Raw genomic sequence first — 13,228 nt, forward strand, 5'->3', positions numbered from 1 at the left:
AAAGCTTTCAAACCAAAATTTAGAACACTGATTAGGCCGCTGTGTATTAGCGGTGTGTGCATTTGATAATGATGCCCAACCTTTAGAAAATCAGAACAAAATATTCTTCGTGGTAGTGGTATAAAATTGAAAATAAGCCAGCATAGACTAAACAATTAGCCACATCGGGTCTGCTACCTTCGTCACAGCAGATGACCAGTAAATAAAGGGAATTGGGTGTGAAATGGTACAATTATAGTCCGTATGGCACTGCTGCTAACATCTGCCTGTTTGTCTGTGGCCAGGTTGAGGTGCTCAGTGTGACACAGGGCTGTTTTTATTGAGCCAGTCTGCCATTTTGGGAATGTGGGAGGCAGGGTGGGCCAATAACTGTTGCTGGAAGACCCACTGGGGACACCTGACACGCTGGATTAGTTGGTCGGGTGCTCCTCTGACACTTTTTGTCTGCTCCCTGTCCATCAAATGCATACATACACACACAAACAAAAGCACAACGGGCACACACACACACACACACACACACACACACACACACTGTCGCACATAGAATCAGACACGCACCGAAACACCCACAGACACACACTCCCTAAGGACTACAAACATCACTTCGTGGGACATCAGGAGATGTGTTGCTTTGCCGATGAATGTGCTTGACCCGTGACGGCCATGTTTGCTGTCAACATCCTGTCTCCCTCAATCATCACCTCGCTGTGGCCTTCTCTTTATAAGCCTGCTGCCGGCAAGCCTGGGATTTAACGGAGGCTTTGTGCAGACAGCAATTTAAACACATCTAACTCTGACACATCCTTTGGACTGTGGCCCTAATTATAGTGTACAAAAATGTCAGACAAAGATACAGAAAGATAACCTGTCTCTGTGATTCTTGTGCGAAATGAGAGATTTACATTCTCTACAATTCTCATCCCTTTCCTCTGGGAAAGTTTTCTGCATTTCTTAGACCAGGACTACAAGAGGATAAATCCCACATGTAACTCTGTGTGCACAAAGCATTAGACATCCCAACAAGACTGCTTGATTTGGAACACAACAATCCTTTTGGGAAGGATATTTCACAGGAAACTGCACATCCGTGTTTTGTCAGAAGAACCAGACAATTTGGCACCTGTTACAACTAATAGAGAGCCCAGTTGGAAATATCTTTCAACACAACTTGTTCTGTTTTCTTTTCAATCTGGCTACGTGGACACTGTAAGATGTTTTCAATCTTCCACTGGGACATGGCAATGAAACTACATAAAATAATCAAGAAATTGAAGGAGGTTCTGAACACACTCACAAATAGTGAGCTTGGAGTGTTTTGTCTCGTTTAGAGAATCAAAAGATCTGAATCTGGGTTACAGGAACTTGTTTCAACAAGGGAGCTCCCCCATACTTCTTTCTCCTTTCTACTAGATATAACGTCACACTGTCTCGTTACACAGTTCCTGTCTCAGTTAGAAAGTTGCAATCCCCACATTCCTCGCTCCATCCCTGACTCGCTCTCCCCCCTATGTATTCCTCCGCCCTTTTGTGTCTCAGCCTCATCCGAGGTTTTGCTTTCCTAATGTGTAACATCTCTGTTTCCCCAGGACGCCGCCTCACCAGACGATGACGAGGAGAGCCTTCAAAGCGGGTGCGGAAGCCATCAAAGCACGCACCCAAAAATAGTTTGAAAGTATCTAGTTCACATAAATGAATAAAAGCTATTCTACAAATCAACCAACTACGCCCCTCTCCTCTTGATCCATTTCCTTTCTTCAGTCCCCGTAACCTCCTAAAACTTCACACGGGTTCCAGCCCCCTGCAGACAAACACGAAACTCCTCAAGTAAACTAACAAACAACAACAAAATAACATGCTTCAATTCTTGATCAGCGGAGGAAAAGGAGAGAAATGTTTGACTAAGACAACAGCAGAAGCCAGAAGGGTGGAAAGGTAAGAGGAATAAAACAGAATACATTATGGGCTGTGCATATGGATGATGACACTAACTTGCCAATATTAACACGCTGCTCTGTCATCTTCTAAGCGCTAAGTGCTACTGTTGAGTGCTACTGTTGTTGAAGGCTCTTCTTAGGCGTGTTTGCTATAGCGGAAAGGGGCTGTATTTCCATCATAATATAGGAACTGAAAAGAGTGAACTGTCAGGGCTCTTCTTCTTCTGGCTGTGATGCATGCCCCTCAGTTCGGCCTCACTCTGCTGATGGATTAGCAAGAGAATACACTTCTCTCAATGCCAAAACATAGCCTCAAAATATGGGATCACTGCTGTGACAGAGGATGCCACAGTCCCACTGCTCTATGTCAACTAGAGTAAATATCACGGCCGCATTAGCAGCACTCTCCCTGCCATTTTAAACTATGACAGTACATAGTGCTTTTAGACAATGGAGACAGAACACACTGACTTCAGGGGGGAAGGAAATGTAAAAGTCTGATTTTGAATGCAACAAAAACTCAAAGGTACAAAAATACAGATTGCAGGTTATTAGTTTTCCATGTGATCATTAATACCCAACACCAGCAGGAGAGGCTGGCTTCAACTGCTGTTTACCGACTGCAAATTCACGATGGGAGCACAAAATGTCTTCCTTAAAACAACCATGAACAGAGGGTAAACACAATGGAGAGATAAATTAAGGGAGTGCTTCTGTTACATTAAAAATAGCTTCATCATTTTGGCCAAAATAGAATTCCATGATTATGATTAAACAGCAAGCAGGGGAATAAGCACACTCCAAGCAGTGACTCATCGGGTGCTTGCCCTCATTTAAAGTCTGTATGTGTAATGATGTTGCGTCGGTGTTTATCTTGGAGCCAAGGCATGTTTAAACACCTCCACATACTTTCCCAGTGTAAAGTGTGCTCCCTCTGTATCCTACCCAAAAGCCATGCTCACCAACCAAACCTGACTGGCATATTCACATTGTACTGGCCTCGATTCAGTGCTGGCTTTCACAGTGCCAGGAGCAGCAGTGAAAGACTAACTGCAGAGAGGTCGATGCTCTTAGACGGGAGATTGCTTGCCTGAGGAAAGCTGTTTGGCTCTTCCTGCTTTTTAGACCAGAACCTGAATTAATCACCTAGAATAATACAGACACGCTCTAAATATGAATGCAATGATAGATAAACCAGAGTCCTTACAGAATGTTCTATAAAAATCACTTGAAGAGGCACGTGGCACACTCAATAAAATTTTTTTCCAAAGCTCCCTCTTTCTCTCTCCATTGTGTTACCAAGTTTATCTGAGAATTCAAACTGTGAAGGCTTTAATCAAACAGACCCCAGATTCTGACCCCTGTTCTTACCTGAGGGGAAACGTTCGATGACGGGCTGGTTGTCCACCTGTAGTGTGGCATTGCCACCACTGCGTGTGAAACGCACCACGTGGTATTTGCCGTCGCTCACCATCACCGCGCTCTCCTCGATGATTATGTCATCTGTTCCCACGTTGAAGATCACGCCGATCTTTCCCCGTTCCTACAGGCAGAGGACAAAAGATAACATTGTGAGGAGGGTGAAGCTAAATACACTACAATCAAGAGTACTTAACATTTTAAAAATTCCACAAAACCTGAATTTCATGGAAAATTGCTGCACTTGTGGATGTCATTTTAAGTCATTATCATATTTTGTGTGCAGCCTATCCCATGAAATCACTGACATTCTTGCCAACAGCTTTAACAACAGGTTGTTACAGAAACTGGTTAACAGAAAAATGAAGCACATGATCAATCATACACTAAGTCACTGGTCTAGCATCCTGCTTCAAATGGAAACACAAGACATCAAGGAAGGGTCAGTGCAGGATGACCTGTTACATGTGGCATTTTCTTTCACAGCACATCAGCACGCTGATGTTCGCATTTGGCTCAAAACATCCAAACATGTATGTTGGCTACATCTTCAATACAGCCTTGCAGAGTATGGCTACATATTATTACGGAATTGAAATACAACAAAAGATTGAACGAAAAACTAAAACCACAGAGAAAACCAGTTTAACCATAATTACACCCAAAGATACCCTGTTAAGAGCCAGAATTTGCATAGTATAATAGTGAATACATTGTACTCATGCAATCAAACAGTCTACGGTTAGTTGTGACACTGCCTCCATCAAGGCTCTATAACCACACATGTTAATGTATTACCCATTATAAGGTTACTGTTAGGGTCAGTTGTTACATAGCAACAGATATTTTCCTTAAGTAATCAATAAGACCCCATCTGCCTCTAGAGTCATGATGCTATAAACATCTCTCACACAGGAGCCTGGTAAAGAACAAATACTCACTGAGGACTCAGACACCTTTAGAATTCATCAACCCAGTGACCCCCTCCCCTCTCCCATCTATTAGTGTTGACAGCTGCCCACTGATTTGAGTTTATTACAGTCAACCGCCTACTCTACTCTCATCTCCAGCCATCTTTCTGCTCTCCCTCTGCGGGTCCTGTCCTCCGTCCCAGGAAAGGTCAAAGTCATTTACAGAGTTACAGTGTGCAAGAGAGGCATAGAATGATGGGTGGGGTAGAGAGAAACAGACAGAGTACATATACCAGACAGCATCATTACAGACACATTTCCTGTGCGACAGTAAATCTTCTGTCGCTGTTTTGTTCTGCACACCCAGACGTCCCTGCTGCCCATCCATGCCAAACTAGGAACACTTCCTGGTCGTCACAACAGGGTCACGCTCATTTGCAGACAGGGTCACTTTTACACCGTGCTTATCTTCCCACTGCGGCAACAACTTTGTTGATTCCTTTATCTCATTAGGTATGTGCATTTATTTCGCCACCTTCCATATGCCAAGATATTCAGAGGTGAACGCGTGGCTTTTGCTCGCAGCGGTTTTCCATTATTCATGGCTGATTAAGTATTTAAAAGACGAAAATAAAAACCCAAATGTTAACAGAACTTAAAATAGCGAGTTAATTGAGTAAATAAGTGCAGAGGTTGTACAATAAGCTAATGAGCGGTGTAATCACAGTCAAATTTATGCACATCCTAGCCACTATTCGGTGCCGCATGAAGTGGGTAGTATTTAGCCAAGGCCACAGTATGGCCACGCACTGATGACAGCCATGATTAAGATATTAATTGAGCATGCTCAAATGGCAGTGAAAAAGGAAGTGCTGCTGGCCGTGATTAATGCTGTACAGCCTGTCAAAGTGTGGTCCGTGAGCGACCCCTAGTGGTCCGCGAGATGACAAGTAACATATCATGTTTTAAAATGTCACTGTTTTCATTTCAGTGTTTATGTTGTTTTCAATATCAAATCAAGTACTATGTAAAATGACAAAATATTTGTTTTGTGGCATGACTTGGGCAGTGGACCGCTTTGCGACACCGCAGCCGTTTTACGGCAAAAACACGTGTAAACATGCCGTAACTTCGGGAATGTGTCTGTGCAAAGCTTCGAATTATAAATGGTTCGGTGGTTTGTACCGGGTCACGTAAAAGATAATTCTGACACGACTGTCAAAGTCGTCTAGTACCAGGTTGGTGGTTTAACGTCTGCGACGTCGTCAAAGCAGACCCTGCCGCAAACACGACATGAACGCGACAAATCCCACATCGACTACATACTGTAGCGTTCTGTTGTGACAGACGAGACGTCAGTTCTCTTTATCTCGTCTTTATTTTCTATAACTTACACAGATTACTGTTGGCCGTAACCACGCCAAGAAAACATTCCGAACCTTTGCTTCGTCCCGCTCGCTTCCGCTCGCTCCACTCACACACACCTTATCCCAAACACTTCCTCATTCACGCCCCAACCTGCTGACAACCGGCCAATGGGGAACCAGCCATGCCATCCCGCCCCCACTATTGGTCCAAACGGACCACGTGCCCACCCGTGACACGTTCATTGATGTGGGAAAACACAGTGCTTCAGCAACAACGACACTTAACACCTGAACACAACACAGTCACAGATAACAATGAACAACACACAACTATCAGTCCGTTACAATACATTTTGGCGCTACTTTGAGTTAGGTGGTCCGTGAGTGTTTTTTTATGGGTTAAGTGGTCCTTGGTCTGGAAAAGTTTGAGAAACACTGCTGTAGAGGGATCAACAGAATATAAGAAACAGCTCCAAGGGTCAGAATAAACAAGAGGAATCAAAGTGGAAGCACAACAGGAAATAGATACAGTAAAGCGCTCTCTATGAAGATCAGAACTGAGTTAGACCAAGATGAGTTTCTCAGAGTGGAGCCTGATGGACTGCTAAACCAATGATCTCATTCTGCAAAGAGGCTTGGACGTCTCCAATGTCCAAGTGCTTCGAGCTTCTAAGTCTATTAATCAATTGATTCATGTTGTGGACTGACCCATGCAGTCTTGACACTCTCTCCCTATGCACGCCAAAATCCAATACTGATTCTAGGGCGTGAATATGAATACAGTCAGGGAGAGATTAGCGGGGCACATGTTAATGAAATTTTAATCAAAGCTTCGACTATTGATACCTTTGAGATAATGCAGCAAGAACAACAACATGGAGATGGTGAGTGAAATGCATTTGGATCAAGTGGAAAAGCCAGGATTGTCTCCATTGCACCCCACGCACCAGGAAGCTTAGGAGAATCCTCACACCTTTGCCTGGAGAATTAATTCAATATGCCAGAGCAAAGCAGAATGAACCCATGCTATTATGACTGAGAAGCAGAAGGGAGAGTGAATTTGAGTGATATTTACAGAGAGATTAGCATTTGTGTTCCGCAACATTAGGGTTCTTCCTGGTGCTGAGGGAATGTATTGAGCCCATTACAGTGGGAAGGCCATTTCCCTTAAGCGAACATATCTCTGGAAACAGAAGCGGAAAAAAAACCAGTTTGAATGACTGGGAGCAGTCAAGCCTGCAACACTGAAACTGAGGGACTGGGAGGTAACTGACAATAAGCCCTGGCTGCTCTTTAAACACTACAGCCTCTAAACTACTGCTCAGCAGCTCCAAATCTGCTGCGGCTGTCAGCAAATGTCAGGAGTGAGAATGTTACGCTTTTTCTCTTTTATCCAATGGTTAGCACATTTTCTTGTTCTATCTGCAGGTCAATCAGTGGTGCAGGTAGGGGGTCCGCTGTAGACTAGAGGGAAAGCTCTCTGCTTTATGATAGATTTTCAATTGCATCCAATTTTAACCTCAAGTGTCTTAGGAAGGCAGCATCTCTCTGAATTATGGAGGTTCAGTGAAAAAAAGACTTAGAGTGGAAATTATTTTTTGGGTTTTACTAAAAAAGATTTTATCTGATGAGGAAGGGAGACAGTCAAGTAAAGGTTTTCTCTTGGATATTATTTTAATTACTTAAGAACAAATCTAGCCAAATATCTAATATCTGAGTACAATGAAAAATTGTTTTAAGCAAAGCAGAAATTGCTGATCTGCTTCTTACACAATCAGCAAGTTAACGACAGACTTGAGTGGCCACAGAAAAAAGGGAAAAAAAGTTTGCGTAATCCTCTCATTAGAGTTTCTCCTTCCTTTTTTCTCAAAGACAAAGAAAAGCGTTGTTGGAATTCTGTGCAGCAGCCGCAGACAAGAAGGAGCAGTGCTGGAATACGGAGAGCATTTCCATCTGAAATATTTCAACATGACCTTGCAGCGTGCGAGAGTGCATCAAGGTAAACGCTGCTGGCGAGAGCGGAATGAGAATGAGGAAGCTTCAGGATGTGGCTGCATTTGGCCTGTGTGTATCAGGGTTATCAGCAGCCTTAGAGAGCCCTGGCTGATCATGCTGAGAAGAAGAGGAAGAGAAAGAGGAAGAGGAAGAGCAAGGTGCAGAGTATAACACTGCGATAACAACACAGGAGGAACCTTGATGATCCTCACAGGCCTCAAGGTGCTTTGACATCTTCAAAGCCCCCTGAAAATGTCAAGATCTTGTTCTTTCACTGGTAGTCAATTAAGAAGAGGGAAAAACAGACAAAAAAAGAACATGAATGCATTTTTGACGGCTTTTGTTTCCTGGTTTCATTTCTTAATCATCATGCGCCAAACCCCCCTACAGCTTCATCTCCGCACACATCTCCCTCTTGATCTATTTGCATTTTCTCAATGTCTTTCAGCATTCGCTCCTCTTAGATCTGATTCATGACTTCCAAAAAGGCAAATTAGAAAGAGAAAAACAACAGGGAAATGACACAGAGATGCAACTGCTGGATAGACTGGAGGGTGGATTCAGCAGGACTCTGGCAGATACAGTGGCAGTCGTTTTAAATCCCTCGAGGTGTTTTGCATTTTGCTGTCTCAACGTGCTTCAAGAATCGGTGGAGGAACACGGCTGACCAGCTCAGGAATTTGCTGATTCTGATGATTTGGTTTGACAGATTTCATATTAATAGTCTGGCGGGTGGTGCAAACGCAAACCATTCATCAGCTTCTCTCTCATTTCCCCAATAATGATCTATCACAGCCTGTATCTACTTGAGCCTAACTTGACAAACCAGTGCAAGTATGTGGAGCATTTATTAGCTTATGAATCACCCAGTGGAGCAGCCTGCACAGAGAAATGACGGATAAATAGATTTTTACTGGATGGCCAGCGAAAAAGCGATCAATCGTATCCTCTTTAAAACACAAATCTGACACTTCCACATGGTTTAAGGTGATTTCTATTTCTATTTCAGAAAGTGTTGCAGCTTGAACAAGCATTTCTACTTATACATACCAGCTCTATGCACTAATGTGCTATTTTCAGTTATATAGTATATTTATATGCCCAATGTGTTTGTGCAACTAAGCCTGATACCATCATATGGTATCTCTGCATCTCCCTTCTGAGGATAATTCGAGCTCTATAAGGCTAATCAGCTTGTCAACATGTACGCATAATGTCTGTGAGTGGAAATCGGCTGAGGCATCGGCTACAAGGAGAACAGTATAGTGGGGCTAATCTTCCACTCTGAAACTGCAGCGTTATGTAAGAAGAAATAGGGGGTTGCATAACATTCAGACTCCTCGCTGGCTAAATCCGCCACTGCCCGTTCACCTAATGTGTGCAGAATGTCTGTGACAAAAAGAGGAAAAGACTAAGGGCCAACAGCCATTTTGTAACTGAAATACTCAGATTTCATGTCTCAAATGACAGAGAGCTTGTGCACACAGAGATGCATGCATGTCATCTCAATTTGAGAGGCAAGGGGGAAGAGAGCAGGGCAGCATCTAAACGCTTTGCAGATGGGTTATGCTTGGTTTCATTTACCTCACCTTCTCTCTGATTCTGCTCTGCCAACTCATTTGTATGTGTTTGCAGTGGTCTCCAGCAGTCACCTTGAGAATGTTGCCCAACCATCTCCTCATCTTAATAGCACTTTATCTCCGCTTCCCCTCCTGACTCTTTCTTTTGACTTATTTCAGCGTCAGTGGTCACGGCTGTCCATTCTATTCTGCTCTGAAAACAATGAGCAGCAGCTCTGATGGAGAATCAGATCTGATTGAAAAATCAATGAATTAGACTGATGTGGTGTGGGTGTGTATATACTGGATGAGTGAGAGAGAGAGAGTGTGTGTGTGTGTGTGTGTGTGTGTGTGTGTGTGTGTGTGTGTGTGTGTGTGTGTGTGTGTGTGAATACGAATCTCCCATCAGAGCTTGACTCACGCTGGGCTTACCCATTCGTCCCGTAGTACACATATGCTGGCAGCGAGCCAAAATGCTGCAGAGGGAAGCAGCATTTATGCTAACAAAGGAGACAGGGAAAAATAAATCAGCCAAAACATCATCCGCCATAATCCTGATTATGTTGTCAGCTCACACCAAAACTCATGTGTCAGCCACCAATCTCAAGAACCAGAAAAACAACACACGCTCACTGACTTGATTGAGGCAAGATGTGCACCACTGAGACTGTTAATGGATGGTGTCCTTCAGCACAACCACCATAAGACCTGTAGGTGTGAATCCCATCGGACCTACCTCACTATAAACACAAACACACATATGCAAACATGAGAACGTCCTTGAGTGAGGTTATGCTGAGGGCCGACACACACCACGGCCTTGTTTACAAAGCTTCAGAGAGCTGATTGATACACAGACGTGAATGCACACTCACATTCTCTGGGATCCAGCTGATTGTACAAAGCATGAAATGGGCCACTGCTTCTTTGTATCTGCTGAAAATCTGAAAATGATCTCAGTCTTAGTTTTGCATTTGTGAGTATAAAGCATGTGTTTGATACTTTATACCGTTTTATTGTGGCACACTGGAAACTCAGGCTTGCAGAGACCATTGGTCATGTGACAGAGCTGCTATGTGTAATGGGTCAGTGACTCAGACTTATCTTTTAAAGTTTGTAAAAGTGTAACCCTCCAGGAATCATCATACAGATTTTTTTGGCTTGAATATAGACATACCGATTTTACGTTATTTATAAAAAAGCAACATTAATATTAATGTATGATTCTTTTTTGGTCTTTTTAGGACACCGAGAAGAAGCAGCACAGTGATTGCCACCTTGACTGTAGGTATCAAACATATGACCTTGTGTTTACACTCAAGCACATCTAACTGCCTCTCCATTAAGTCCACAATCGAGACTTTCTCCACTTCTGACAAAAGTGAGACAACCTAAAAGCATTCATCAAATGTTGCCAGTCTACCTTTCACCGCCTTATCATCAGAAAAATGAATACATCTGAGTGGTGATATTAAGGGAGTATGTCACCTTAGTACTAAAATAGAAACATTATTTACATCTGAGACTCTCCGTGCTGCCAAGAAATGTGTTAAGAAAGATTGAATTCATCAGGAATCACAAGTGAAACCTGAACATCTAAAAGAACACATTCTTTTTATATCAGTAACCACAGATGGATGGAGGATGGAGAAGAGCAAGGACAAATACAGAGAATAAACCACGCACACAAATAAAAGGAATAATGGAGAGGGGCAGGAAGAAGCGGTCATGCAACGACATGATGAAAGAACTAGCAGCAAGAAGGTAAACAGGAAGAAGTGGTAGAGATCCACAACGCTGGAGCTGTGGGGGCGTATTCCTCGAGGCCAGAAAAACCAGAAAAGTATCTGTGTTACAGTGGCGTTGGAAATCGATGTCCAACCGCCCACTCGGCATCCCTGTACCAAAAGCCCTGGTCGGCCCAGACACTGGTAGATACTTGTCAGTTTGAGGGACTTAATATAGGACAAAGAGGCTTACAAGACCAATAAAGTTTCCCATCCACATCCTTTTATCCTTTCCGCTTCTTTTTTTTCCCATTCAATTATCCTTTGCCTTTTCCAGCTCCACATAATCCTTCATCAATTCACTAAACACAGATATGGCAATAATCCCTGCATCTGCCACCAAAGCTAATTATACTGAATACCTTTCTGTAGACAATGTGGCGCAGTAACAGATGACTGTAATTTAATCAGTGTAAAAAAAAACTATTACAAACTTCAGCAAATTGTCAGGTCTCAGTGTTTCTGTGTGTCGTTTTTCTCTTTGCTCCCACACCTCTGCCAACATGTTCCCTTTCTCAGTAAATTTAAATAGTAGATACCAAAAAGGTCCTTGCTACTTATTAGAGCAATGAGAACCTCAAAATCAATTTTTGACTTTATTTAGAATAGAATGGCTACTGCCTCACCTTCAGATGTCCTCCATTATCATGTCTCTCACTTTGGCTCTACCTTTCCTTTGCTTTTCCTCCTTTCACTCCATTTTCTAATCTGTCTGCCCTCATCAACCACTCTTTCACTCCCAAGAGGCTCATTACTGTGTTGACTGGAGTTGCTAACATGGCTTTGGTAGAATCCAATTGATCCAAATGCTCCTGTGAGTGATCTGAGAGAAAGACTTGATACTTGCAGTGTTTTAGCTGATAGAGAGAAGTGTATCAGCTTAAAACAAAATAAGTTTGTTGATTATTCCTGCCTGGCAGCATAAATCAAGTAAAGACTGTGAAATTAGATAGCTGAGTCCTTGAACATTGTTCTTAAGCTGCCTTTTGTTTCGTAGCTCTGAACAATATTAATCCTTTCTGACATTGTATGGGTTAATTGTGTTGCATGGTGTTAACTTTATGTCTTACTAGATACTGAAACAAAACCAGAATAATTATGAATTTATGAATAAATCAACTTCACTGTACTATTTATCCTTATTAACTTTAACCTTGATAAAAAAAAAGGTTAATATTTTGGAGGTAAAGATGCAATGACAGAAAAATAATGTCCTAGTTATGTAAAGGCTGAAATCTATTTCACTTCAAAGTCAGTTTTCCATTATACCCCTATTCCAGGTAAATGATGGAAACTTGGTCCTGTCTAGAAACAGAGACATCGAAAACCTACCTGAAACTGCATACATTAATTATAAAAGGGAAAAAGAGGCATAAGACATCAGTCCGCAGTAAATGGACTTAAATTTCTCTTTTCTAGTCTTCACAATGACTCAAAGTTCACTTCATAATTCATCTACACATTATTACAGCCCTCACTATATGTCCTTTATCTTTCACTTTGAAATTTGGGGTTCAGAAGCCAAGAATCGAACCACCAAACTTCTGATAATGACACAGGTTTACAACTGCTCAGTAATTTCACGTGATCCAGTCTTCCAATCCCATTGTTTCCTATTACTTCAACATCTTTGTCATCATACAACAAACATGCCTCAAGTTGCATTTATATGAGAACACTGGCATCCGGCATTCCGCATGTTCGTGATAGTGGCTATACAATGTAGGACGCGATTTTGCAGCTATGTAAACTCTGTAAAGAGTGAACACGAGATGAGTTAAGCAAGTAAGTCTGGAGATTGTGTGAGAGGACAGAACTGTGCCAACGCAGTCTCTTTTCATCTTCAGTTTGCTCATGCAATTTGTCATGCTGGGGTATACACTGCAAGAAGAAACTGAAACGGGAGATTACCTCTTTTGTCTATCTCTATTTGATGATTTTACACTTTGTGTGACTGTGTAGCTACGGGTTGGGAATATGTATGAATGTTTGTGTGTGTATGTGTGTGTGTTTGTTTTGAAGCAGCCTGTTCCTCTGTGCTGAGGGGAAGAGAGTTAGCCAGCTGGCCGAAATAGAAGGGAATGACTGTGACCTTCGGACAAATTCGTGAGCAAAGTGTTTTTTGTGAGCATTGTTTGTGTCCACCCTTCTCCACTTTCTGTCGTCGCAGCATCATTTTGCCTCTTCGTCTCCTTTCCTCTGCAGAACAGGGCCGCAAAGAAAAACACAAGAGCATGAATCAGTTAGGCTTCT

General features: G+C 42.5%; 1 protein-coding gene across 11 annotated transcripts in view; it reads right to left on the reverse strand.

Moving 5' to 3' along the window:
• Window positions 1-13,228, reverse strand: part of nrxn2b (neurexin 2b) — a 618,875-nt gene that overhangs the window by 62,898 nt on the left and 542,749 nt on the right. For all 11 annotated transcript variants that reach the window (XM_069519278.1, XM_069519277.1, XM_069519272.1 and 8 more), the window contains one exon: window positions 3,309-3,480. In XM_069519278.1, the coding sequence (XP_069375379.1) occupies window positions 3,309-3,480 (172 nt within the window). The remainder of the gene's footprint in view (window positions 1-3,308; window positions 3,481-13,228) is intronic.

The sequence above is a fragment of the Paralichthys olivaceus genome, chromosome 22 (genome assembly GCF_024713975.1).
Source record: "Paralichthys olivaceus isolate ysfri-2021 chromosome 22, ASM2471397v2, whole genome shotgun sequence".
NCBI classification, from domain to species: domain Eukaryota; kingdom Metazoa; phylum Chordata; class Actinopteri; order Pleuronectiformes; family Paralichthyidae; genus Paralichthys; species Paralichthys olivaceus.